Source organism: Hylobates moloch, unplaced genomic scaffold, assembly GCF_009828535.3.
Source record: "Hylobates moloch isolate HMO894 unplaced genomic scaffold, HMol_V3 SCAFFOLD_17, whole genome shotgun sequence".
Lineage (NCBI taxonomy): Eukaryota > Metazoa > Chordata > Mammalia > Primates > Hylobatidae > Hylobates > Hylobates moloch.
The window spans coordinates 83,712,913-83,739,336 of NW_026652292.1; the positions used below are offsets into that span (position 1 = coordinate 83,712,913).

The window sequence follows — 26,424 nt, forward strand, 5'->3', positions numbered from 1 at the left end:
CCCATAAAGTTCCTTTTTTCAGGACATAACTGCTGCTTTTTTATAACTGTAGAAGTTGTGGGTAGAGAACCTCCTGCCATCTTACTGTGTTTTCAGTTTCTGATATATTCTGTGTCAAATTTATCTGATTTCAAATTCAAAATTTCTGAAATAAAATGCTCACATTTACTCATTGTGTAATAAATAAATGTATTGAAATGCTTCATTCTTATTAGAGCATTTTTTAATTGAGATGCATTTTCATTGCATGTAAGGATTCAAAATGCCAGATCTTCGTAGGTACATAGTCAGAGTTGAAAACTGTAGTTATTTAAAGGATTGTTTTTATGATACATCTATATTATATTCAGTGTTTTTTAGATCAGAATTTTTATTCTTACTTTCAACCCTGTCTTACTGGGGAGTGTTTTTTCATGTAGGTTCTCCATCATTTATTTATTAATTTATTTATTATGGAGTCTTGCTCTGTTGCTAGGCAGGAGTGCAGTGGCACAGTCTCAGCTCACTGCAACCTCCCCCTCCCAGGTTCAAGTGATTCTTCTGCCTCAGGCTCCCATGTAGCTGGGACTACAGGCGTGCGCTCCTACACCCAGCTAATTTTTGTATTTTTAGTAGAGACGGTTTCACCGTGTTAGCCAGAATGGTCTTGATCTCTTGACATCATGATCTGCCCGCCTTGGCCTCCCAAAGTGTTGGGATTACAGGCATGAGCCACCGCGCCTGGCCTATTTTTGTTTTTAATTTTCATGTTTGTATGGTAATTTTCAACTCTGTACCTTTTATGACCATGTGGTGTTTAATTCAAATAAAAATCATTGGGTTTTACTCAAAGCAATTTAAAATATATGTATAATTCAGACATTTCTATTGCCTATAAAAGTTATCTATGTGGTGTTTGCCTTTATAAATATTGCCCTTACCTGGTTTATAAATTATTTTTTTGATGGGCCGGGCGTGGTGGCTCACGCCTGTAATCCCAGCACTTTGGGAGGCTGAGGCGGGCGGATCACCTGAGGTCAGGAGTTCAAGACCAGCCTGATCAACATGGAGAAACCCCGTCTCTACTAAAAATAGAAAATTAGCCAGGCGTGGTGGTGCATGCCTGTAATCCCAGCTACTCAGGAGGCTGAGGCAGGAGAATCACTTGAACCCGGGAGGCGGAAGTTGCAGTGAGCCGAGATCGTGCCACTGCACTCCAGCCTGGGCGACACAGCTAGATTCCATCTCAATAAATAAATACATAAATAAATAAATAAATAAAAATTTTTTTGGTGGTCATCATTGTTTTCTTTTGTAGGTGAGTAGTCAAAGAAACAGTGGAATATTACCACCTATTTATTGTTTGATTATGTTATTTTGTGAGAGAAACACTTTTGTTATTTGAAGGTGATTTTTGAAAAATGGAACCTTTTTAGGTAGATGTAAATATTTAGTTGTGAAGAAAAACATAAAATTGCCTAAAGGTTTTCAAGTGTACAGTCTAGTGGAGTTAAGTACATTTACATTATTTTGAAATGGATCTCTACATTTTATCTTACAAAAGTAAAGTTTAATACTCTGTGAACTATAAACTGCCATTTTTTTCTTTTTCTTCAGCTCCTGAAGAACACCATTTTACTTACTGTTTCTGCAATTTTGACTGATTTTTATATTGTCATTGGTGTAGTGTTTTCTTTTTTTTTTTTTTTTTTTTTTTTTTACTATCTTCACATAATGTTCTTAGGCTTTGTTTTTGGTTGGTTGGTTGGTTGGTTGTTTTGAGATGGAGTCTTGCTCTGTTGCCAGGCTAGAGTGTGGTGGCACGATCTCGGCTTATTGCAACCTCTGCCTCCCACATTCAAACGATTCTCCTGCCTCAGCCTCCCAAGTAGCTGGGACTACAGGTGCACACCACCACGACCGGCTAATTTTTGTATTTTTAGTAGAGACAGGGTTTCACCATGTTGGCCAGCATGGTCTCGAGCTCTTGACCTCAGGTGATCTGCCCGCCTCGGCCTCCCAAAGTGCTAGGATTACAGGTGTGAGCCAGGACAACTGGCCTCAGGCTTTTGGTTTTGTAAGATTGTTCTGTGCTGCGGGGTGAAGGGAGAAGGAAAGAGACACACACAATATCTTTAAGGGTAAACAACCTTTATGCCATGTAAATGGCAATGTAGATATATAAGCAAATGATATAATAAGCAGATTGCAGTGGAAAGGGGAGAAGGGAAAAGGATACATATATTTACATTTACCAGACTATGGAGGATTCACCACCAGACTGGGAAGCAAAACAGCCTGGGCTCTAGAGTCCACCATTCATCCATGCACAGATGAGGAGAGGTCTTGTGAAGCTTTGGCGCAGTCTGGGACCCTAGCTCTTTTTGTAATGAGTTGTTTGGCATGAGGCCCAGTCACGAGGGGCTTTTGCACCTGAGCTCAAGGAACACAAATAGATCAACTAGTTTTTGCAATTGTCTATTGTTTTTCAATAATTAACATACAGGAATAGATTGAAATAGAGATTTCTCCAAAACGGCACTGGATGAACGCGTCAAGGGGCTCACACAGCCCGTCCCGGGATTTGGTGACCATTGTGTCCATGTTCAATTGAGTTCAGATTTAATATTTAACTTTTCCTCCACATTCGGCCTCAGTTTGATACTCAGTTGTAGGAAAATACCCTTACAGATACATGGGGAAGGCGTAGTTGATATAGATTACAGATATAGGTAAGCACAGGAGAACTAAAAGCACAGTTAATAAAAACCACACCCACCATGGCTTTGCAAGGAGAGTGATTGTGAGAATTGGCAGGGATGTACACATAACATTCAGTATGCAGTAAGGCTCAAACCCCTCCTTGGGCTGCGGTAAGCATATCTAATGCCATTCAGTTTTGCAACACAACAGTACACAGCTGAGCAAATTCCTCTGACAACAACATAAGTCCAGTGCTACTATCATTAAGAGCTTTGTCTACATGTAAGCTTAATATTTTAATTTGCTGCTGAAGCAAGATTGTACCAGCAGCAGGGGAGAATACTGTAGTAGGCTATCACCACCAGGGAGTCCAGTGCATTTGTATGGTGGATGGAATTAATGGCCACCCCCAAGTGTATCTCTCTGTCCATTGTAGGGGCAGGTATCACCACCGGTAGGATCCACATATCCAGAGGGCCCCCCCCAGGGGACTGCAATATAGTTACTGTAATCGTAGTGTACTAATGTGCTATTAAAGTGGGAAAGAGATTGTGTTTCATTAGGGACAATGTTGTTGATTTGGAGTATATGTTGACAGTTGTCTGGTGGGAGAAACCCAGAGTAACATTAGAGGAGCCGTTGAAGGCCTCCAGACAAAGTGGCGGGGGGGCTATGTGGAATCCGGCCACCAGCACAGCAGGTTCCCAATATATACCATTCCAGGCATATTGGGCAGGATACCAAGGCTTTTGATGCACGGTGAGGGTGGAGTTCATCTTTCACCTGACTTGGGCATAAATAGATTGCTTGGTTTGGTCATAGGAAGTCCAGGTTGGATTGCAAGTGTTGTTGTTGTGGTCCCATTGGTAGTGACATAGCCATTCAGAAATGTTGTCAGGGACGATTCTTCAAGGTAGCTCATTCCTGGCGGCCTCTGGCAACTCGACGCATAGTCAACATTGATTGTTGTTGGCTTCTTCTATAGTGGTGGCTACCCAGTTGATGAATTTATCCTTGGCCTCAGACACAAAGACACAGGTGCTGACCATTAGTAGATAGGTTATTCCATTATAATGCCTCTCATTGCAAGGCTTGAACATGTTGTAATCCATTCATTCACATTCAAGTTTGCAGTTGTGGTGGAAATTTTGGCCTGTTGATCTGCCAGCTGGTTAAATAGTCTGTCAACAGAAAACAGAGATGCATGAGCATCAACATGGAGAACAGTGATAATGGTGGTGTGTGCCAGGATTCAGGTATCTTCCCAGTATTTTTTTCCCCAAACCTCTTTATTCCCAATTAACCATTTGTTTCGTTGCCATTGGGACAACCAGGTAGTAAGACCATCTGCTACTGACCAAGAGTTGGTATACAACTGACAAATCCCTCTGGCCTCCTCCTAAATAGCTCAGAGGACCGTTACTGGTTTAACCAGCTAGCTGCTTCCACCTTTTCCTTCATCAGAAATGCTTATGTTTTCTAACAGGATTGTAAGCCACGGCCTTCTAGCGTCAAGTGCCACCGATGTATTTGGTGTTCCATTAGTAAACCAGGCATATTTCTGGTCCTCTGGGCTTAGTTTTTTAAAGGATTTGTCCCATTGGATGGGGGAGGTTTTCTTCCCTATCTGAAGGGCTTGCTTAGTGGTTTTCTGAGCCGGCAAGTTTTGTACATCCTTATGCAAAAGCACTATCCCCTTTGGTCCTGGCTTAGCCCTATCTTGTGTATACCATTTCCATTTTATAATGCTGCTTTCTTGAGTGTGCCCTATCTGGTGAGTATTGGGAAAACTCATGACCCAAGTCATAATAGGAATTTCAGGCCTCATAAAGACCTCATGGTTGAAGCAGAGGTCCTCTTGTTTGCAGCAAAACCCAATAAAAAGCTAACAATTGCTTCTTGGAAGGGTTATAAGCTTTGCCAGCCTATGGCAGTTTCTGGGTCCAAAACCCCAAAGGTACCCTCTTCCCACCTTGTTTCTGCCTAAGACTCCAATTGGCATGTTGATCTAGGACAGCTACTTGCAGTTCTACTGGCCTGTTTTGTATGGGCCATAGATCCGGGGTCAGTTGCACTGCTTGTTTAGCTTGTTGAAAAGCCACGCTCTCTTTCTGTCCCCAGTGAAAGTCATAGCGTTTTCTAGGTTGTAAAATGTTACCGCATGTGGGGCATATGATGTCTCCACAATCCAAACAAGCCAATAAATTTCTGGGCCTCCTTTTTAGTGGTAGGGGTTGCAAATTCTAGTATTTTAGCCATAGCCTTTTGTAAAATGGACTATTACCGTGTATTTCAGAGGATGCCAAGGAATTTTACAGTTTTTGTAGGTTCTTGAATTTTCCTAGGGTTAATTTCCCATCCTTGAGATAGGAGCTGGGTTTTTACCTGCTCCAAGCCCCGGCTGACTAGTTCTTCAGTTTTACCCTGACCAGCCATTTGGACAGCTGCTTTTTTCAGCAATAGGCTGATAGCTTTGAGCCTGGTCACAAGACACAGGCCTGGCCAGGGCCAGTCAGGATGTCAGATTAGCATTTTTTTTTCCAGCTTACATTTCTCGTGTAGCAACCAGTCCCTATCTTGGCACATTAACTTACAAGCAGTAAGCAAGCACCATCCATGCTGGGAAATTCCCTCAGCATTCCCTTTACCAGCTGGGATTCCCTGCAGCACCTCACACACAGCCAACGGTTCAAAATGCACTAATTTAGATTGCCAATTTTCAAAAAGGCCAGTTCCCTTGGATCACTCAGTGGCCAAGGGAGAGAACTGGGGGAGTTCCCACCCCAGGATATGGGAAGCCCCCAACTTCCCAGCCCAGTCCTTGTGGCTGAAAAATGGCACGTTTTCGCTTTTGGATCCTGTGCCTGACACCCAAAATGTTCTGTGCAGGAAATGCGTTAGGGGAGAAGAAGACACACACACATTACCTTTAAGGATAAACAACCTTTATCTCATGTAAATAGCAATGCAGATATAATAAGCAAATGATGTAATAACCAAATTGCAATGAGAAGGGGAGAAGGGGAAAAAGGGTATATGTATTTACATTCACCAGACTGTGGAGGATTCACCACCAGATTGGGAAGCAACAGCCTGGGCTCCAGAGTCGGCCACCATCCGTGCACAGATGAGGAGGGGTGTCATGTAGCTTCGTCATGCTGTGAGACCCTAGCTGTTTTTGTAATGAGTTGTTTGGCATGAGGTCCCATCACTAGGGCATTTTGTGAACTGGGCTCAAGGAACACAAAATGGTCAACTTGTTTTTGTGATTGTCTATTCTTTTTCAATAACTAACGTATAGGAATAGATTGAGATAGAGATTTCTTCAAAGCAGTGCTGGCTGAAGACGTCAAGGGACTCACAACCCGTTCTGGGACTTGGTGACCATTGTTTGTGTCCATGTTCAATTGAGTTCAAATGTAATATTTAACTTTTTCTCCACAAAGATGTCTCAGAATATCTTTGTTTTAAAATAAAAAATTGTATGTATATGTCACATTTTAAAAATCTGATATTTATCTCTAAAGGGACATTTGTGTTTATTTTTTTATTATTTACAAAAGGAATTGTCTTTTGTAAATAATAATGAACATGCATGTGTAAACATGTATTTAAAGCCCTGCCTTGAATATTTTTGGGATTTTTTTTTTTTTGAGACGGAGTCTCGCTCTGTCGCCCAGGCTGGAGTTCAGTGGTGCAATCTCGGCTCACTGCAAGCTCCGCCTCCCGGGTTCACGCCATTCTCCTTCCTCAGCCTCCCAAGTAGGTGGGACTACAGGCACCTGCCACCATGCCCATCTAATTTTTTGTATTTTTAGTAGAGATGGGGTTTCACCGTGTTAGCCAGGATGGTCTCGATCTCTTGACCTCGTGATCTGCCCGCCTTGGCCTCCCCAAGTGCTGGGATTACAGGCATGAGCCACTGCGCCCGGCTTTTTTGGGATATTTTAAATAGATGTGTAAGCATGTAATTAAAGCCCTGCCTTGAATATTTTTGAGATATTTTTTATACAGTGATGTGGTACCATGTGTATGTCCATATTTTTTTTCCTGAGCCTTTGATGTTATATTCAAAAACTGATTGCCGAGACTAGTTGCATCATAAATGTTTATATTAGATTTCACATATGTGTAAGATCATGTGGTATTTGTCTCAGTATATCTTTTATTTCACTTAACGTAATAGCCTCCAGGTTCATCTGTGTTGTGGCAAATATCAAAATTGTATTCTGTATTGTAGATGCATAGTATTTTATTGTGTCTATATACTACATTTTCTTTATTCATCCAAGTTTTGGACACTTGGATTGATTCCATATCTTGGCCACTGTAAACAGTGCTGTAATAAACATGGGAGTATAGATTTCTCTTTGACATACTGATTTTGTTTAGCTACAATGAAAATAGAACTTACATATGTTCCAGCAATCCCATTTAATTAAAAAATTAAAAATAGAACATGTGATCCAGCAATGTCAATTATTTTTTCTGTGTGTGGTTGTCCACAGTTTATTGTGTAGACAAGGAGTCAAAGAAACTGTTAAAATACCATTTGTTGATGGTTTATATGTTATCCTGTGATACTTATTTTTTTCTATAATGGCTCTACTAACTTACAATTTTACCAGCTGTGTGTGTTTCCTTTTCTATTCATTCTCACTAACATTTTTTTGTCTTTCTAATTACAGTCATTCTAATTGGAGTGAAGTGATATCTTGTGGTTTTGATTTGCATTTCTCTGACAATTAGTGATGTTGAGCATCTTTGCATATACTTTTTGGCTATTTGTATTTCTTTTGAAAAATGTCTCTTAAAGTCTCTTGCCCATGTTCAAACTGTGTTATTTTTGTTAAGTTTGTTATATATTCTGTAAATTTATCTTTTGTCATACGTATATTTTGCAAATATTTTCCTTAATTCTGTAGATTATCTCTTCACTCTGCTGTCTTTGCTATGCAAAGCATTTTTACTTTGTTGTAATCCCATTTGCATATTTTTGCTTCTTTTGCCTGTGCTTTTGAGGTCTTAAGATTCTTTGCTCTGTACTGTGTGGTAAAGCATTCCTGTATGTTTACTTCAAATAGCTTTATTTGGGTTTCCCATTTAAATCTTTATTTGTGATTGACTTTTTTATATCATAAGAGGTAGGAGCCTAGTTTTATTTTTTTATTATCTTGTAGATAATTTTCCTAGCACCATTTATTGAAAAGATTGTCTTTTTCCAATAACAAAAATGTTATTGGAAAATCTATATTTTTGTGTGTGTGGGAGAAACACTTTTGTGATTTGAAGATAATTTCCAAAACTGTCATACCTCTATCTCTTTTAGATATTATTTTTAATTGTTTTCAAAAATGCATAAACTTTACAATCATATATTTTTAAATACTCAGCTTAGTCATATTAACATTGTTATGCACTCTATCTTTAGAATATGTTTATCTTGCAAAGCTAACACTCAGTACACATTAAACAACTACCTACTTTTTCTATTCTCTGGCCCTTTACAAAAACAATTCTGCTTTTTATTTTAAAGTCAAACTGCTTTAGATATCTGATGTAAGTTGATTCATACAGTTTCTGTCTCTTCATGACTTATTTTGTGTTAATGTCATCAAGGTTGATCTTTACTGTACTTGTTTAATTTGTGCCTTTTACAAACTGAGTAATATTTCATTATTTTAATATTTCAAATTTACCAATTTGGTGAGAGAAATCTGTGTTGCATTTATTTGCTTTCAGTAACAATGCTGCAATAATTATGAGTGTCCAAAACTCTTCATGTGACCGTGTGTGAGTTTATATTTTCGCCAGATTTTATTTTATTGATCTAGCTGTTCAGCTTTATATCGATCCCAAATTATTTTAATTCTTTAGCTTTGTATGTGTTTTGAAATCAGGAGCTGTGAAGCCTCTGAGATTGCTTCTCTTTTTGAATATTGTTGGGTGCTTCACTGTTTCTTAATTCCATATAATATGGGGGTTGCTGTTTCTGTTACTACAATAATTTAATTACAAATCTGACAGGGATTGCATTTAATCTGTAGATTACATTAAGCAGTCTAGATATCTTTATTATTTCAATCTTTAGTTTGTGTTGTTTAATTTCTGTAAGTATGTAATTTTTTTTTTTTTTTAATTTGGGATACGGAGTCTTGCCGTGTCGCCCAGGCTGGAGTGCAGTGGCGCGATCTCAGCTTACTGCAAGCTCTGCCTCCCGGATTCACGCCATTCTCCTCCCTCAGCCTGTCGAGTAGCTGGGACTACAGTCACCCACCACCATGCCTGGCTAATTTTTCGTATTTTTAGTAGAGATGGGGTTTATAGTTTTCTTTCTTTTATTCTACATTCATTCCAGTTTGGTCATTAAAAGAAGTCTGTAAAATTTGAATTTTAAAAACTTCTGTTAAGACTTTTTTTGTGCCCTAATATGTAGTTTATCCAGGAGAATATTATATGAGCTATTCAGGAAGGTGTGTATTCTCGTTGTTGAGCAGTGTTCTTTAAAATTCTATTAGGCATAATTGTTTAATACTGCTTTCACGTCTCCTGTTTCCTTATGAATATTTTATCTTGCTTCATTATTCTTTATAGAAATTGGGGTATTTAAATATACTAGTATAATTATATATATATTTTTTGTCTTGCTTTAATTCTGTCAGTATTGGCTTTGTATATTTGGAACTCAATGTGGGACACACACAAACAGACACATTAACATATGTATACACACATTTGTCATGAGTTCCCAGTAAAGGAACGTTTTTATTATTGTTTAATGGCCTTTCTTAGGAACTTTTAGTTAAAGTATATTTTATGAAATAGGACAGTTTTGACTTAAGATGTACTTTGTGTTATATAATTTGGTTATTTGCATCAAATGTCTTCTTTCCTTTTTCAGTCTTTTTTAATCATTATATCTCAAGTGACTCCTGTAGAAAAGCAAACTGGATCATGTTAATTTTTGCAATCAGTCCCTTCATTTGGTGCATGTATTTTGAATGGAAACTTCATAAATATTTGAATAATTTGCTGAAATAGACTTACACATTTTATTGATTGTTTTACTGGATTATATCAGTTTTGCCCCTTATTTTCTTTTTCTGTCTTCCTTAGTGTCTTTTTGGTTTTTGTACTGATACACCTTTACTTCTTATTTTTTGGTGTATCTATAGAGATATTTTTTTCTAATATCTTGGAAAGTACATAAAATTTCTTAAAATAATATATTTTATTTTTTGTTTTATTTTATTTATTTATTTATTTATTTTGAGATGGAGTCTTGCTCAGTCACCCAGGATGGAATGCAGTGGCACGATCTCGGCTCACTGCAAGCTCTGCCTCCCAGGTTCATGCCATTCTCCTTCCTCAGCCTCCTAGTAGCTGGGAGTACAGTGCCCGCCACCACACCTGGCTAGATTTTTTTGTATTTTTAGTAGAGACGGGGTTTATCCATGTTAGCTAGGATGGTCTCAATCTCCTGACCTTGTGATCCACCTGCCTCGGCCTCCCAGAGTGCTGGGATTACAGGTGTGAGCCACTGCGCCCTGCAAAATAATGTGTTTTAAACTGGTAAAAACTTGAGTTGCATTTGAAAAATTCTTCCTCAGCCAGGCGCGGTGACTCACCTGTGTAATCCCAGCAATTTGGGAGGCTGAGGCAGGTGGATTACGAAGAGATCGAGACTATCCTGGTCAACATGTTGAAACCCCGTCTTCACCAGAAATGCAAAAATTTGCTGGGCTTGGTGTCGCGCCTGTAGTCCCAGCTACTTGGGAGGCTGAGGCAGGAGAATTGCTTGAACCCAGGAGGAGAGGTTGCAGTGAGCCAAGATTGCGCTGCTGCACTCCAGCCTGGCAACAGAGTGAGACTCCGTCTAAAAAAAAAAAAAAGAAAGAAAAAGAAAATTCGGGGTTGGGTGTGGTGGCTCACGCCTGTAATCCCATGTAATCCCAGCACTTTTGGAGGCTGACGCAGGCAGATAGTGAGGTCAGGAATTCAAGACCAGCCTGGCCAGTATGGTGAAACCCCGTCTCTATTAAAAATACAAAAAATAGAAGAGCATGGTGGTGTGTACCTGTAGTTCTAGCTACTCAGGAGGCTGAGGCAGGAGAATTGCTTGAACTGGGCAGGCGGAGGTTGCAGTGAGCCAAGGTAGTGCCACTGCACTCCGGTCTGGGTGACAGAGTGAGACTCTGTCTCAAAAAAAAAAAAAAAAAAAAAGGGAAACTTCCTCGTTACATCTGTCCTCAAGTTTGTTATTGATGTCAGTAATCATATTTTTTATGTTGTATATTATTACCAGATAATGATCAATAGTTTATGATCATTTTTATGCTTTTAACTTTAAAATTTTAGAGAATAATTAAAATGTTTTCTGCACTATTATGATAGTGGTACAGAACTTTGTGTACATGCATATCTTTTTCAGAAAGTTACGTATTTTCGTATGATTATGTTTGGTTTTCTTGCATTATGTTATTTTCACTGGAAGACACTTTCTTCAGCATTTTTTTGGTAAGACAGGTATTGTGTTAATATACTTTTTCAGCATGTGCTTATCTTGAAAGGTCTTTACTTTTTCTTCATTTTTAGGACAGTTTTGCGGGTTATATTATTCCCACGTAGAATTTTTTTTTTTCTCCAGCATCTTAATTATATTGCAATTCCTTCTGGTGTGAAATAGTTTTGTTGACAGATTCACTGGTAATCTTATAAGACCGTGCTTACAAATGACACATCACTTTTTTTGTAGTTCCTAAGATGCCCTTCTTGTGTTTGATTTTTCAAACTTTGCTTATCTATATATGTGCCTTGCAATAAATCTGTGTGTGTCTCCTAGTTGAAGTTTGTTGAGCTTCTTCATTTATTACATCCTTTTTTTAACTTTTGAAAATTTCCGAGTCATTATTTTAAATTTTTTCACCTCCATGTTTTTTTTAATGTTTTTAATGTTTTCATTGATGTTCTAATTTTTCTGATTACATTTAGTTGTATGTGTTTTCAGTTAACTGATTCAGCATTATTCAGATTACATTTTAAAAATTTGTACTTTTTTATGGTTTTCTGAAAATTTTAAAATCATTTATTATAATGTGTTCTAATATTTTGTATACATTGTAATATTTGCCTGTTATTTGAACATTAACAAAAAGCTATTTGTCACAATCTTTATTATGTTGCTTTGTCATGACGTAGTATGAAGTCAGTTGTCTTTGACAGAGATTATGGGAACTTGTCATACATGTTGGAATGATGTCTCATCTGGAATTTTGTGTTTATTTTTTAGTTAAAAGGGTTTCTTCATGTTTCCTCTTAAGAGTCTCTAATCGGCTGGGCATGGTGGCTCACTCCTGTAATCCCAACACTTTAGGAGGCCGAGGCAGGTGGATCACGAGGTCAGGAGATGAGATCATCCTGGCTAACACGGTGAAAGCCCATCTCTACTAAAAATACAAAAATTAGCCGGGCATGGTGGTGGGCACCTGTAGTCCCAGCTGTTGGGGAGGCTGAGGCAGGAGAATGGCATGAACCCAGGAGGTGGAGCTTGCAGTGAGCCAAGATCCCACCACTGCAGTCTAGCCTGGGCAACAGAGTGAGACTCCATCTCAAAAAATAAATAAATAAATAAGTCTCTAATCACTTGCTGTACATGTTGCCTGTATTTAGCACTTCAGTCTGCTTTTGAAATATTTATATTTTGTCTTCGAATACCCAAGTTGTTCTTCCAAAGTATCACCATTTCTTTCAGCACTGTTTTATTGGAGGTAGAAATCAGTTTTTGTAAAGACCCCAAAAGCCAGAAGTAAGGATATGTGTGTCAGTATTTTTCTTCTCTTTTAAGGAAAAAGACAGGAGTTGAGAGTTTTCTTCTAATAGCACAGTGCTATATTGGGGAGGAAGAGCTGTTGGTGGGTAAATTTAACAAATATTCCTTCCTGTTCTATGTGGCTCTTGGCATTTTGCTTACCTGAGGCATTACATACAATTAACTCATTTATAGATTTCACAGAAAGGCGTCTTTGTTAGTATATGTTTGCTACATGTATATGTCTGTGAAGAAGTTATGGCCTGTGGGATTTTGTTATGCCATCTTACTAATGTATTTTGAATAATTTTGTAAGATTTGTAAAGTATATTTATATGAATCTACTAAGTGGGATAATTTGTAATTTTTATTTCTTTCAGCTGTGTGTTCTCATTTCACCCAAGACCATTGGCCAGTGCAGGGCATAGAAGATTCATTCCACAAACTTATACTGAGAAGATATGAGAAATGTGGACATGATAATTTACAATTAAGAAAAGGCTGTAAAAGTTTGAATGAGTGTAAGTTGCAGAAAGGAGGTTATAATGAATTTAATGAATGCTTGTCAACTACCCAGAGCAAAATATTTCAGTGTAAAGCAAGTGTCAAAGTTGTTAGTAAATTTTCAAATTCAAACAAACATAAGACAAGACATACTGGAGAGAAACACTTTAAATGTAAAGAATGTGGCAAATCATTTCAGAAGTTTTCACACCTAACTCAACATAAGGTAATTCATGCTGGAGAGAAACCCTACACTTGTGAAGAATGCGGCAAAGCCTTTAAATGGTCTTTAATATTTAATGAACATAAGAGAATTCATACTGGAGAGAAACCTTTTACTTGTGAAGAATGTGGCAGCATCTTTACCACATCCTCACACTTTGCTAAGCATAAAATAATTCATACCGGAGAGAAACCCTATAAATGTGAAGAATGTGGCAAAGCCTTTAATAGGTTCACAACCCTTACTAAACATAAGAGAATTCATGCTGGGGAGAAACCCATCACATGTGAAGAATGTAGGAAAATCTTTACCTCATCCTCAAACTTTGCAAAACATAAGCGAATTCACACTGGAGAGAAACCCTACAAATGTGAAGAATGTGGCAAAGCCTTTAATAGGTCCACAACCCTTACTAAACATAAGAGAATTCATACTGGAGAGAAACCCTACACATGTGAAGAATGTGGCAAAGCTTTTAGACAGTCCTCAAAACTGAATGAACATAAGAAAGTTCATACTGGAGAGAAGCCCTACAAATGTGATGAATGTGGCAAAGCCTTTGGACGGTCCAGGGTCCTGAATGAACATAAAAAAATTCATACTGGAGAGAAACCCTACAAATGTGAAGAATGTGGCAAAGCCTTTAGACGGTCCACAGATCGGAGTCAACATAAGAAAATTCATAGTGCAGATAAACCCTACAAATGTAAAGAATGTGACAAAGCCTTTAAACAATTCTCACTCCTGAGTCAACATAAGAAAATTCATACTGTAGATAAACCCTACAAATGTAAAGATTGTGACAAAGCCTTTAAACGGTTCTCACACCTGAATAAACATAAGAAAATTCATACTTGAGAGAAATCCTACAAATTTAAAGAATGTGGTAAACTTTGGATGATCTACAACCCTGAATGAACATGAGAAAATTTATACTGTAGAGAAACCCTGGAAATGTGAAGAACATGGCAAAGTTCTTTACCTCATTCTCAAACCTTGATAAACAAGAGAATTCATACCGGAGAGAAACTGTACAAATGTGAAGAATGTGGCAAAGCCTGTGGATGGTCCACAAACCTGAATGAGCAGAAGAAAATTATTACTGGAGATAAACCCTGCAAATGTAAAGAATGTAACAAAACCTTTAAACAGCCCTCACCGATGAATAAACATAAGAAAAATCATGCTGGAGGGAAGCCCTACACATGTGGCAGAATGTGGCAAAGCATTTCATTGGTCCTCAATGCTTAATAAATATAATTCATGCTGAAGAGAAACTTCACATGTGAACAGTGTGGCAAAGCCTTTAAATGGTCCTCAACCCTTAATGAACATAAGCGAATTCATGCTGGAGCAAAATGCTTCACATGTGAAGAATGTGGCACAGTCTTTACCACATCCTCAAACTTTGTTAAACATAAGAGAATTTATACCAGAGAGAAACCCTACACATGTAAAGAATGTGGCAAAGCCTTTAATAGGTTCTCAACCCTTACTGTACACAAGATAATTCATTCTGGGGAAAAAATTGCTACAAATGTGAAAAACGTGGCAGAACCTTCAGACCATCCACAAACCTTTATGAAAATTCATATTTGAGCGTAGAAGATTCATTCCACCAACTTACATTGAGAAGATATGAAAGATGAATATAAGAAAATTCATCCTAGGTATAAAACCATAGAAATGTAAAGGATGTGACAAAACCTTTAAGCCATACTCCAGGCTTCTTAAACATACGAGAACTCATACTGGAGGAAAGTCTTACAAATGTGAAGAATGTGGCAGTCTTTAAATCTTCCTCAGTCTTTTCTAATCAGATAATTCACACTGAAGAGAAACTGCAAATGTGAAAAGTGTGACAAAGCTTGCAACCACACTCAATCTATTCTAAATATAAGAGAAATGATATTGGTGAGAAGCCACAAAAATATGAAAAATGTGGCAAAGCCTTCAAATGCTTGTCACATCTTAGTGTCTATATATAATTCCTACTGAAGAAATGCTCTGGAAATGCAAAAAATGTGGCAGAATTTTTACCAATCCTCATCTTTTTGCACACGATAGCCTTTATACTCGAGAAAAGTTGTAGAAGTATAAAAAATATACAAAAGTCATATCTACTCACATTTTACTAACTAGCAATGTTCATACTTAATAAAAACATTATAAATGTAATTTCTATTGAAAGACTTTTCAGAAAATATAGGCCTTTAAAGTGAAGAAGAGTATTCTTAAGGCAGACAATACAAATATAAAGAGGGTTGTAGTACCTGTACTTCTCTCATGGATTTTGTTGTACGCATTTTGTAATAGGGGAAGACCCTGAAGGAGACTTTCTTTAACATCAGAAGATTTATATTGGAGAGAAATCCTACAAATGTAATAAATGTGGAAAAACATTTGTTCAAAAACTGCAGCTTAAAAAACAGAGTTTACACTAGAAAATATTTTGTAGATGCAGTAAATGTGAAGAAATATTTAGTCTAAAATTAAGAGTATGTAAACATCAGAGGATTTACAGTAGAACTAAGGAACTAACACTTCAGACACTGCAGTAAATCAGAGTATTAAGTATAAAAAAAATCCAAAGTTGAACCTGTTAGAGAATTTCTTTGTATATAAGTTGAAAAGATTTTTGAAGAGATACTACATTTAAAGTATATTTTTTCACTTGAAAAAAGTATAGATTTTTTGAAAAGCATATAATAGTTAATTCAACTCACATTATTTCATACTATTTCAACATCCCCATTTATATGAAAGCATGTGATGAATTGTTGCTGCATCAGAGATAAGAGAGATTCTTTTTCATTAGGTGGGCATTATTCATGAATTTTTACAATAAAGAGTGAGGACAGAAATGAAAGATCCATGATGAAAATCTAGCAGAGAGGCTTTTTTGTAGTTGACAATATTGAGTGATGCATGAGGTAGGTGTTCAGAGTAATATTCTTCTGCATTATAGTGAGAGAAAATCTGTTTTAGTAGTAAATTGTTTTACCAATTATACAGTTACATAATAAAATACAGTAAATTTTAAAATTATTTTAAGATTATGTGGGAACATAATTTTTTAACTAAACAAAATTGTTAACGTGTTGAAATAATTGTTGCTTGAATGAAGTGTCATTATGCCACCAACTTAAACCTATCCCACCTTACTCAAGAGTGTAGGTAAAAGATGGTAATGGTAACATAGTTGAATGACATTTTTAGTATTCTCTTTTTCCAGTGGCTTTAAATAGCAAATACATTGAAGAATATCATTCCCATATGTTGCATTTTCACTCTTGTTACTTTCTAAAATTTTTGTGGGTACATAGTATGCATATTTATCTATGGCATATATGGGTTATTTTCTTATACAGGCATACAACATGTAATATACCAGAGTAAATGAGTTATTCATCACCTCAAGCATTCATCCTTTGTATTGCATGCAGTCCAATTATACACTTTAATTATTTCTAAATGTACAATTATGATTGTAGTATTATATCAGAGTATAATTATAATTCATACATTTATGCATCCTGAATACTTTTAAAAAATGTTTTACGTTTATCTTTGAACATGTGGCATCTTTTCCTGCAAACTTCTATGAACTTTAGTTCCATTTACATGAAGTTAAGTATATAAATGTGTTGCTCTAAACATAAACCTTAGGTGTAAGAAAATTATGGAGCAAGCAATTGTGTTTATGTGAGTTTGTACCTATTTTCCAAAGAAAATAGCAATATTAGGACAAAGAAGATTATGTTAATACCATGGATAATTTACTGGAAATCTAGAAGCCTGAAACATTCTATATTTTCTTCCTTTTACTTAATTAATTACTCTAAAATCTAATGGATTGTTGTTGAGAATCTCCCCATACAAATTCCCTGTTTTTATTTGTCTGGTGCTCATGCTAGAGCTATAATTTCTTTGATTATCTTTTTTGTTTTCACTTCATGAAGTGTTTATTATGTGAGCTGGTCAGAAATTATAAGAATGATTTTTATAAAATGTAGTAGTGAACATAAAATTTTTAGATGTAATTTCATAATATATGTATTAAGTTATATTTTAGTTAGAACATTTCATTTTGTTTTTAATTTAAGAACCCTATATAAGCTGTTTTCTTCAGTTATTGTTGCTTTCAGTTTTTATAATTGACATAAATGAGTTTATTTTGCCAATTTGTTCAGCTAAGTACTTGGAAAACTTAGTCATGGGGATGTTTTGATCTATTATTGTAGTGAACAAACAAAGTTCTGGGTGTGTAATAGATGCTTCATAATTAGCCATAAATATTCCTGGAGCTAGTTTGTAGCTCCAAGTAAGAGATGGAAAATAATCTGTGATGAACAAATGGCATTAATTGCGCATGTGGAGAGGACATCTGTTCCCAGGCTGGAGAACCAATTCATTATGAATGTAAAGAGGATTTCTTTTCTTATTTTCTAATTGTCTTCAGTTTTGTGATGTCTTTATGATTTATCCCCAGCTATGTGTGCCTCAGAGCCTTTCTTCATTTGTGCATTATGGCTAGTTTGTCACTGTTCTCTTCATTCCACGTAATTTCACATGGACTTTAGGTTCTGATGATAAGTTTCAAGTTTTTTACTGTGGTAAATTGTTTTTAACTGGGGTGTTAGGTTATTTGTAGGTTATCAGTGTAACATTTAGATCACTTAATTGAGATGAGAGTAATTCACTATCAAGAGGATTAAGTCAGTTGGCATTGTTTTTCTGTGTTTGTAAAAGAAAAATTGTATGAGATTCTATCACAAAGTGTGTAAAATGTAACAAAAGTTAGAATAAGTAAAGCATTAATATAAGTGGGTTGTATATTGTACCACCATATGAAGAAACATCAGAATTTTGAAATTTCTTAAGAGGAAATATATCTTAGAAATAAAATTTTTAGGCCAGGTGTGGTGGTGGCTCACACCTGTAATCCCAGCACTTTGGGAGGCCAAGATGGGCGGGTCATGAGGTCAAGAGAGCAAGATCATCCTGGCAAACATGGTGAAACCCCATCTCTGCTAAAAATACAAAAATTAGCCGGGTGTGGTGGCATGTGCCTGTAGTCCCAGCTACTCGAGAGGCTGAGGCAGGAGAATCGCTTGAACCCAGGATGCAGAGGTTGCAGTGAGCTGATGTTGTGCCACTGCAGTGCAGCCTGCCAACAGAGTAAGACTCCGTCTCAACAACAACAAAGAAAAAAAAGGAAGAAAATTTTTAGGAGACAATGGTAAGTGAAGAATTTTACATTTAATTTTCTGTGACATAGCAGAACATTTTTCCATACAAAATCTTCTATTTATTTCTTTATATATTTATTTTAGATGGAGCCCTACTCTGTCACCAGGCTGGAGTGCAGTGGCACAATCTCCGCTCACTGCAACCTCCGCCTCCCAGGTTCAAGTGATTCTCCTTCCTCAGCCTCCTGAGTAACTGGGACTACAATCGCCTGCCACCACGCCTGGTTAATTTTTATATTTTTAGTAGAGATAGGGTTTCACCATGTTGGCCAGGATGGTCTCAATCTTTTGACCTCATGATCTGCCTGCCTCGGCCTCCCAAAGTACTGGGATTACAGGCATGAGCCACCGTGCCTGGCCAGAATATTGTATCTTTGAGTGTGAATGTTAAATGGTGGAGAAACAATAGAATGATCTCTGTAGATTCAAAATCTGCACTGATCTTTTTTGTCCAGATTCATATTACAATCTTGAGGAATTTCTCATAATTTTTTGTTTTAGTCGATGCATTTCATGGGCTACAGTTTTCATTTTTACTCACCTAACTTTATCCAAGTCCTTGGTCACCTTCTCTGGAAAAAATCTGAAGATTATGGCAGCTGTTGAATTCAAACAATTTCTCAGTGATTTTTTTTTTTTTTTTTTGAGATGGAGTCTTTCTCTGTCGCCCAGGCTGGAGTGCAGTGGCACAATCTCAGCTCATTGCAACCTCCACCTCCCGGGTTCAAGCAATTCTCCTGCCTCAGCCTTCCGAGTAGCTGGGATTACAGGTGCCCACCGCCACACCCAGCTAATTTTTGTATTTTTAATAGAGATGGGGTTTCACTATGTTGGCCAGGCTGGTCTTGAGGTCCTGTCCTCGTGATCCACGCACGTCAGCCTCCCAAAGTGCTGGGTTTACCAGCATGAGCCACTGTGCCCAGCCTCTCAGTGATTTTTGATGCAAATTCATTCACTGTGTTCACAAAGTGGCCAATTTTGGGACCTTTAGCATCACTTGCCCTTTTAATGTCATATGTATGATTACCATCAGCACTGGAAATTCGAGGTACTTCAAGCTTAAAAGTAAGAGCTGTAGAGTGTATTGTCTTGTATTATATATTGTTCTGGGGTCTAAGCCATGCTAGTAAATATTAGAGTTCCTATGATTATTTTCTTCTTTATTTTATTTTTGAGACGGAGTCTCGCTCTATCACCAGGCTGGAGTGCAGTGGTGTGATCTCAGCTCACTGCAACCTCCGCCTCTCGGGTTCAGGCGATTCTCCTGCCTCAGCCTCCTTATTAGCTGGGGTTACAGGCGTGCACCACCATGCCTGGCTAATTTTTATATTGTTAGTAGAGACGGGGTTTGACCATGTTGGCCAGGCTGGTCTCAAACTCCTGACCTTGTGATCCTGCCACCTCTGCCTCCCAAAGTCCTGGAATTACAGGCGTGAGCCACCGTGCCCAGCCCCTATGGTTATTATATTACAAAAACAGCACAAAATATATATTTTTGATAATATTAAAATTGACAAAGATACTCATCATTTGCAACATTATTCTGTGATTTTTAAAATATATTTGTTAATTGACAGATGAAATATCCTGTAGAACATGGTGTTTTGTATATATACATTGTCAAAAGCTTAATTCTAGCTGCGTAACAAATTCTTCACCGCATATAATTACTTTTGGGATAAGAGCTCATAACATTGACTGTGTTAGCATTTTCCAAAAATACATTATTGTTAACTGTATTCACCATGCTGTACAATAGATTTCTTGAATTTATTCCTCCTAGGCAACTATGTGTTATTTTACAGACATGTCTCCAGATGCCCCTTTCTTGTAAATACCCAAGCATCTCGTAACCAGCATTCTACTGTCTGGCTTATTTCACTTAGCATAGTGTCTTCCACATTTATTCACATTGTTTCAAATGAAAAGATTTCCTCCCTTTTAACGTTGAATTGTATTTCCTTCTGTATACCACATTTTTGGAAAAATACATTCATTTCTTGGTTGAAAAACTCATGTAATGAGAAGATATTTCTGTATTAAAGCATGTAATTCAGTATATACATGTTTTATTAATAGTTGATTTCTACCAAATGCTAACCATAATACTGTATATATGTTAATAAATTTTATTTTTGGCCAGATTGCAGTGAGCCAAGATCACGCCATTGCACTCCAGCCTGGGTGACGAGCAAAACTCCATCCCCCCACAAAAAAAATTAATTTTCACAGAAAATTAATAGCATAGGTATTATTATCCTCATTTTACAGAGAAAGAAACAGCCATAGAGAAAAATGACTTGCTCACAACACAGGCAACTTTGACTCTAGAGGTAACACTTATTACAGTAAAATCCCTCTTCAGACAGAAAATACATGATTATCTTAAACACATTCTTAATAAAAATTTAACAAAAATTGTTAAATGTTTCTTGTCATATATGTGTGTGCAAAACGTATAAAGTATACAGAAAAGAGAAATACTTCCTGTATTTAAACCATATAAACTCTAGAATTGCCCTTTGATACTGACGTATTTGGGAACAGCTTTCCTTTCAACTGTCCTTCACCACCGCTTTAGCAATTCAGAATATTTATAGCATAATTTTTACCTATACCTGTAGTCAGTAAATGCTGTAATGTAATTAAATATTATTTACTACAAACTCACATAGTACACTATGATTTTATTACTTTTATAAATACAAATTTATTTCTTGAGTTAAATATTTCACTCTATTAGTTTAGTTTCCTTTGTGCCTATTTCTCAGTTTTGCCTAAATGCTACCAATTGTCTTACACTGGCTCCCCAAATAGCTTTTTATTTGTTTATAAATCTTTAAATTATCTCTAGGAACCTCAGCCGAGCAGTCAGAACTCACAGCTCTGACCAAACCCCTAGAACTAAGAAAACCAAGAAGTTACTATTACAGACTTCAAATGTGCTTTTTTTTTTTTTTTTTTGGAGACGTTGTCTTGCTCTGTCGCCCAGGCTGGAGCACAGTGGTGCAATCTCGGCTCACTGCAACCTCTTCCTCCCGGGTTCACACAATTTGCCTGCGTCAGTCTCCCGAGTAGCTGGGACTAACAGGTGCGCTCCACCATGCCTGGCTAATTTTTGTATTTTTAGTAGAGAAGGGGTTTCACCATGTTGGCCAGGCTGGTCTCAAACTCCTGACCTTAAGTGACCCACCCAGTCAGCCTCCCAAAGTGCTGGGATTACAGGCGTGAGCCACCATGCCCTCAAATATGCCTTCTTAGTACTCCACGTTTATGCAGCCATCTGGAAAGAAAAGAGACTTGACAGCAGAGAATACCCCTATTAAATATGGGTCACAGATTTTTACCCTAGTCCAGCCTATCCACCTACCACAGAAAGTAGCTGTAGTTCATTGCTGGGGCCACCAGAAGGGTCAAGATGAAATTGCTCAGAGAAACAGGAGGGCTGACCAAGCAGCTAGGGCCACCACCATCTCTGGGAACTTTTTTTTTTTTTTTTTAAATGGAGTGTTGCTCTCGCCCAGGCTGGAGTGCAGTGTGGCTCGATCTCGGCTCACTGCAAGCTGCACCTCCCAGGTTCACGCCGTTCTCCTGCCTCAGCCTCCTGAGTAGCTGGGACTACATGCACCTGCTACCATGCCCGGCTAATTTTTTTGTATTTTTAGTAGAGACGGGGTTTCACCATGTTAGCCAGGATGGTCTTGATCTCCTGACCTCGTGATCCGCCCGCCTCAGCTTCCCAGATCGCTGGGATTACAGACGTGAGCCACCGCGCCCGGCCTTAGTTGCGTGTGATTTCTATGAGTGCTCTAGGCACTTGCCTTGTAGCTGCTCCTTAATGTGGGGTCTTAGAAAACATCTTGTCCCTTCGAAGCATACTCTGCTGGTTGGCGGAATTGCACTGGGAAAAAATAGCACCACTATTGCTATGTCACCCCTGCAGAGCAAAAGTTGATTGAGGAACAGTAATTTGACTGTGTATATTAAAAATCATAGTCAACAAATACAAAAAATGCAAAGAATTTACAGCTATGATGAGTGCATTATAGGTGTTTTCAAATTTCTGCTATGAAATTAAAAACGTAATGTTGGGCATTAATTTCCTAAACCCAATGCTCAGCAGTTTTCTCAAATTGTTTCCAGTTTTTCCAAGAGACTTCAGAACCATTCCCTGGAGTGAATTATTTCCAATGGTGAAGAGTAATGGATGGATGGCATGAGATTCTCAAAAACATCTTGCTCCTATTTCAGAAGTGTCACTCCAGCCCCTTGAAGGTCCAGGAAACCTGGCTGAGTAGTGTGGTCTATGGAGGTGCATGGGCTTCAGAGTCAGGCCAACGGTGATCCTGAGTCCCAGCCAGCTGCTTAGTAGCTGTGGGATAGTTATACGAGACACATCTGCAAGAAAAGTCATGATAAAATTGATTGCAAAAACAGCAATTTGAAAAATTTCGTATTGTATTCATGTCCTTGGAAATGGCTTTTATAGTCGTTCCTATCAAGAGACAGATTCTGTTTCCCAAACTTGAATCTCTTGACTTAATTGCACTGGCACAGGGTGCCAGTTTAGGGCCCAGGTTTAAAGATCCTAAATGCTTCTGTTATCTTTTTCAGAATTCTTCCATCTCTATAATAACAAGCCCATTTTAGCTTTCTGGAGAATAAAGTAGCATCTGAGAAAAGCCAAAGTGCCTCAGTTTACAGACAGCTCACTCCCAGAAGCAGAGCCACCTAATTCACCAGCAGCTGACCACTCACACCTGAAGGAGCCAAACAGCCCAGAAGAATGGCCCAGCTGAGCCCAGCCTAAGTTTCTAACCAGCTCAATCATGAGCTAGTATGTTTCAGGATTGTTTGTTATGCAGTTATAACTTAGTAATATATACACCCATTAAAGACAGGATCTCAGGACACATTGATTACAAAAAACCTGCAAATGCTTGGCACCCTGTGAGTATTGGTTTTCTTTTTTCCTTTATTTAAAGTTAGATTTGTTGTAAGATGATACCGAGTTACACAGAAGTGAGGCAGGAGAATAGGGTCTGGAGGCAGGGAACTTAAGGCCAATTCGTGCTGACTTCCTTAAAGAAAAAACACCAAGGTCTGGGGGCAGGGAACCTAAAGCCAGTTAACGTGAACTTCCTACATATAAACCAAAAGGAAAAACCTCATCTACACCCAAGTAGCAAAGGATCAAAGGCGACTGTCGCTACAACCCTCCCCCTTGCACCAGTTCTCTGATAGAAAAGGAGAGTGCCTTGGAGTGGCCGTGGGCCAAGCACAGGCCATGCCTTCATCTGCATGGGGTACCAATTTGCCTCAACCTTTGATTAGCCAAGGACCAAATCCTTCATTCAGATAAGGGGTAGCTGATAGGGACCTCAAAAGGAGTACTTAAAACCCAGAAAACGTTGTAACTGGGTCCTTGGGCAGCTTGCTGGGGCCCACACCCACCCTGTGGAGTGCTTCCTCACTTTAATAAAATCTTGCTTTTGCTGTTCCCTTCCTGTTTTTCGTTCCTTTGTGTGTTTTGTTCAATTTTTTTGTTCAAAATGTCAAGGACCGGGACAATTCACACTCACGGCCTTCCTTCTGGGAACAGAAGTGCAGGTACAAGTGGATGCATGTGATTGGTCCTTAGACTCACACAGTGCCCCACACCACAGGAGAAAAACACACAGTTACAGCCTGACAATTAGGTCCAAAGATAAATAGCAAAACAAGAAGTTTGCCTTTAATCTATTCCCTCCACATCTAAACTCTGGAGGGCAAGGCTGTGAAGAGATCTGAAGACATGGTGCTCTCTCCTCCTGTGTACCCATCATTCCTTGTTTACCATCTGATATTTGAAAGGAAGAGGAACCCCTGAGAAAGGAGGCAGAGGCTGGTTAGGAAGATAGGGAGGGAAGGTCTCGGGAGATGAAAAACACCCACGGGACCACACCTGCACCACCCCTGTAGCTAGCAGGAAGAAATGTGGTTAAGAACTTCCTCTTATGCCAGGGTGTTAATCAGAAGGGACTGTCCCCACTCAGGCCCAGGTGTAATAAATCAACCTAAATGTCATTAACTTGACCCAGCTCCTTATAATATTACCAACATTACATAAATATTTTGGTTTTAGCTTCACTCTTTCCACCTGCCATCGGTTTTGCTTGGGCACTCATGGGTAATAACCAAGATGGAGTCACTGTGGTCAAGTCCAGGCATGCACAGATACAACACCCTTAGCGGGGAACTTTACCCCTCCCATTTGGGCAGAACCCACAGATGACTTCCTTGTTCTTGCCACATAAAAGACCAGAACTCAGCCCCATTTCTGGCAACCCGCTTTCATGTCCCCTTTCTGCTGAGAGCTTTCCTTTTGCTTAATAAACCCTTTTCTGCTTTATTCACTCTCTGATGTCCGTGTGCCTTATTCTTCCTGGCCATGGAATGAGAGTCCACACCTGGCTAAACTGAGGATACCATGACAATGGCACCAAACAGCAATTGGGAGACCGTGGTTTTCACGTGGACACTCTCAGCTTGCAGCTCCTGCTCTTTCTAGAGGCACTGTCCCACCCACACTTTAGCCTGAGGAGAAAAGTTGGAAGAGAGGCTGTTCCCTCACTTACAGCAGAAAAGAAGTGTTCAGGCCCTCACTTCCCTGAGGGAAGAGAGCCCTCATGGCTGCACTCACTGTGGCTGCCATCTGCCATAGGTAGCTACTGGGTACCTGGTATATGGCTGGTTTGAGGTAAAATATGTTGGAAACATAAAATACACAGTGAGTTTAGAAGAATGAGATCAGAAATATACTTTATTTCTAATTATATATTGATCACATGTTAAAACAATATTTGGGGTTTAAATTAATTAATTAATTAATTAATTATTTATTTATTTTGAGATGGAGTCTTGCTCTGTCACCAGGCTGGAGTGCAGTGGCACGATCTCGGATCACTGCAACCTCCGCCTCCCGAGTTCAAGCAATTTTCCTGCCTCAGTCTTCCCAGTAGATGGGACTACAGGCACACGCCACCATGCCTAGGTAATTTTTTGTATTTTAGTAGAGACGGAGTTTCACCAGGTTGGCCATGATGGTCTGGATCACCTGACCATGTGATCCACCCACATCAGCCTCCCAAAGTGCTGGGATTACAACCGTGAGCCACTGGGCCTGGCCAATATTTTGGATACAATAGGTTAAAATTATCACAATTTCACTTGCTTCTTTTTCTTAGTTTTGATGTGGCTAACACAAAATTGAAAATTCACAAATAGCTAACATTTTATTTTTTAGAGGTTCGCTTTCCTCTTCAAATCTCGGGTATCCTACTCAAAAGACCACAGGCCAGAAAAGTTATGACATCTAAAATATTAAAATAATTGTCATTATATTGTTTCCAATTGTGAACAAGTGCGTGTCTGTGTGTGTGCGCGTGCGTGCACAAGGTTAAAAATGAACCGTGTGCAGAGCCAGGCCTAGCACAGAGAGAAAGCCCTGGCTCTAAGTGCCTGGAGGCACGAGTCTGTCACTCTTGCCTCAATTAGTATACTGTGTTTTCGCAATTTCTGTCACTCAAAGCCTGAGGGCGTGAAGCTTGGAGCCCTATCGAATCAGGCCGCTGGACTGAGAACTGTCCAATCAGGGACGCAGCCGGAGAGGAGGGTGGGGCTTCCGGGATCTGGCGCGGCTTTTGCCTGTAGCTCCATCCTGAGCTCGGTTAAGGCCTCACCGCTCTGCTTCCACCCCTCAGGGAGGCCTCGGTGATTGGGCCTCAGCCTCCGTCGCTCTGTGACCTGCGGGTATTGGATGATTCGTAGCTGAGACTCCGCTACACCCCTGAAGTGGGGAAATGGTGAGTGTGCGGGGCAGGGCGTCCCGAGGCGACGGGGGAGGCCTCATCAGAACCGACGGGAAATGGCGGCGGCGGGACCGAGTCTGTGAACAGAGTCCCCGCTGCCGCCGC

The 26,424-nt window shown here is 38.8% G+C and overlaps 1 protein-coding gene across 6 annotated transcripts in view; it reads left to right on the plus strand.

Annotated features, from left to right (window-relative positions):
* The window catches only part of LOC116456939 (zinc finger protein 141), a 38,625-nt gene extending 18,097 nt beyond the window's left edge, over positions 1–20,528 (plus strand). For 5 of the 6 annotated variants that reach the window (XM_058429978.1, XM_058429977.1, XM_058429976.1 and 2 more), the window contains one exon: positions 12,871–20,528. In XM_058429978.1, coding sequence (XP_058285961.1) covers positions 12,871–14,075 — 1,205 coding nt within the window. In that variant the 3' untranslated portion in view covers positions 14,076–20,528. The remainder of the gene's footprint in view (positions 1–12,870) is intronic. The other variant, XR_009210444.1, reaches the window with a different exon arrangement.
* Positions 20,529–26,424: the final 5,896 nt, after the last annotated feature.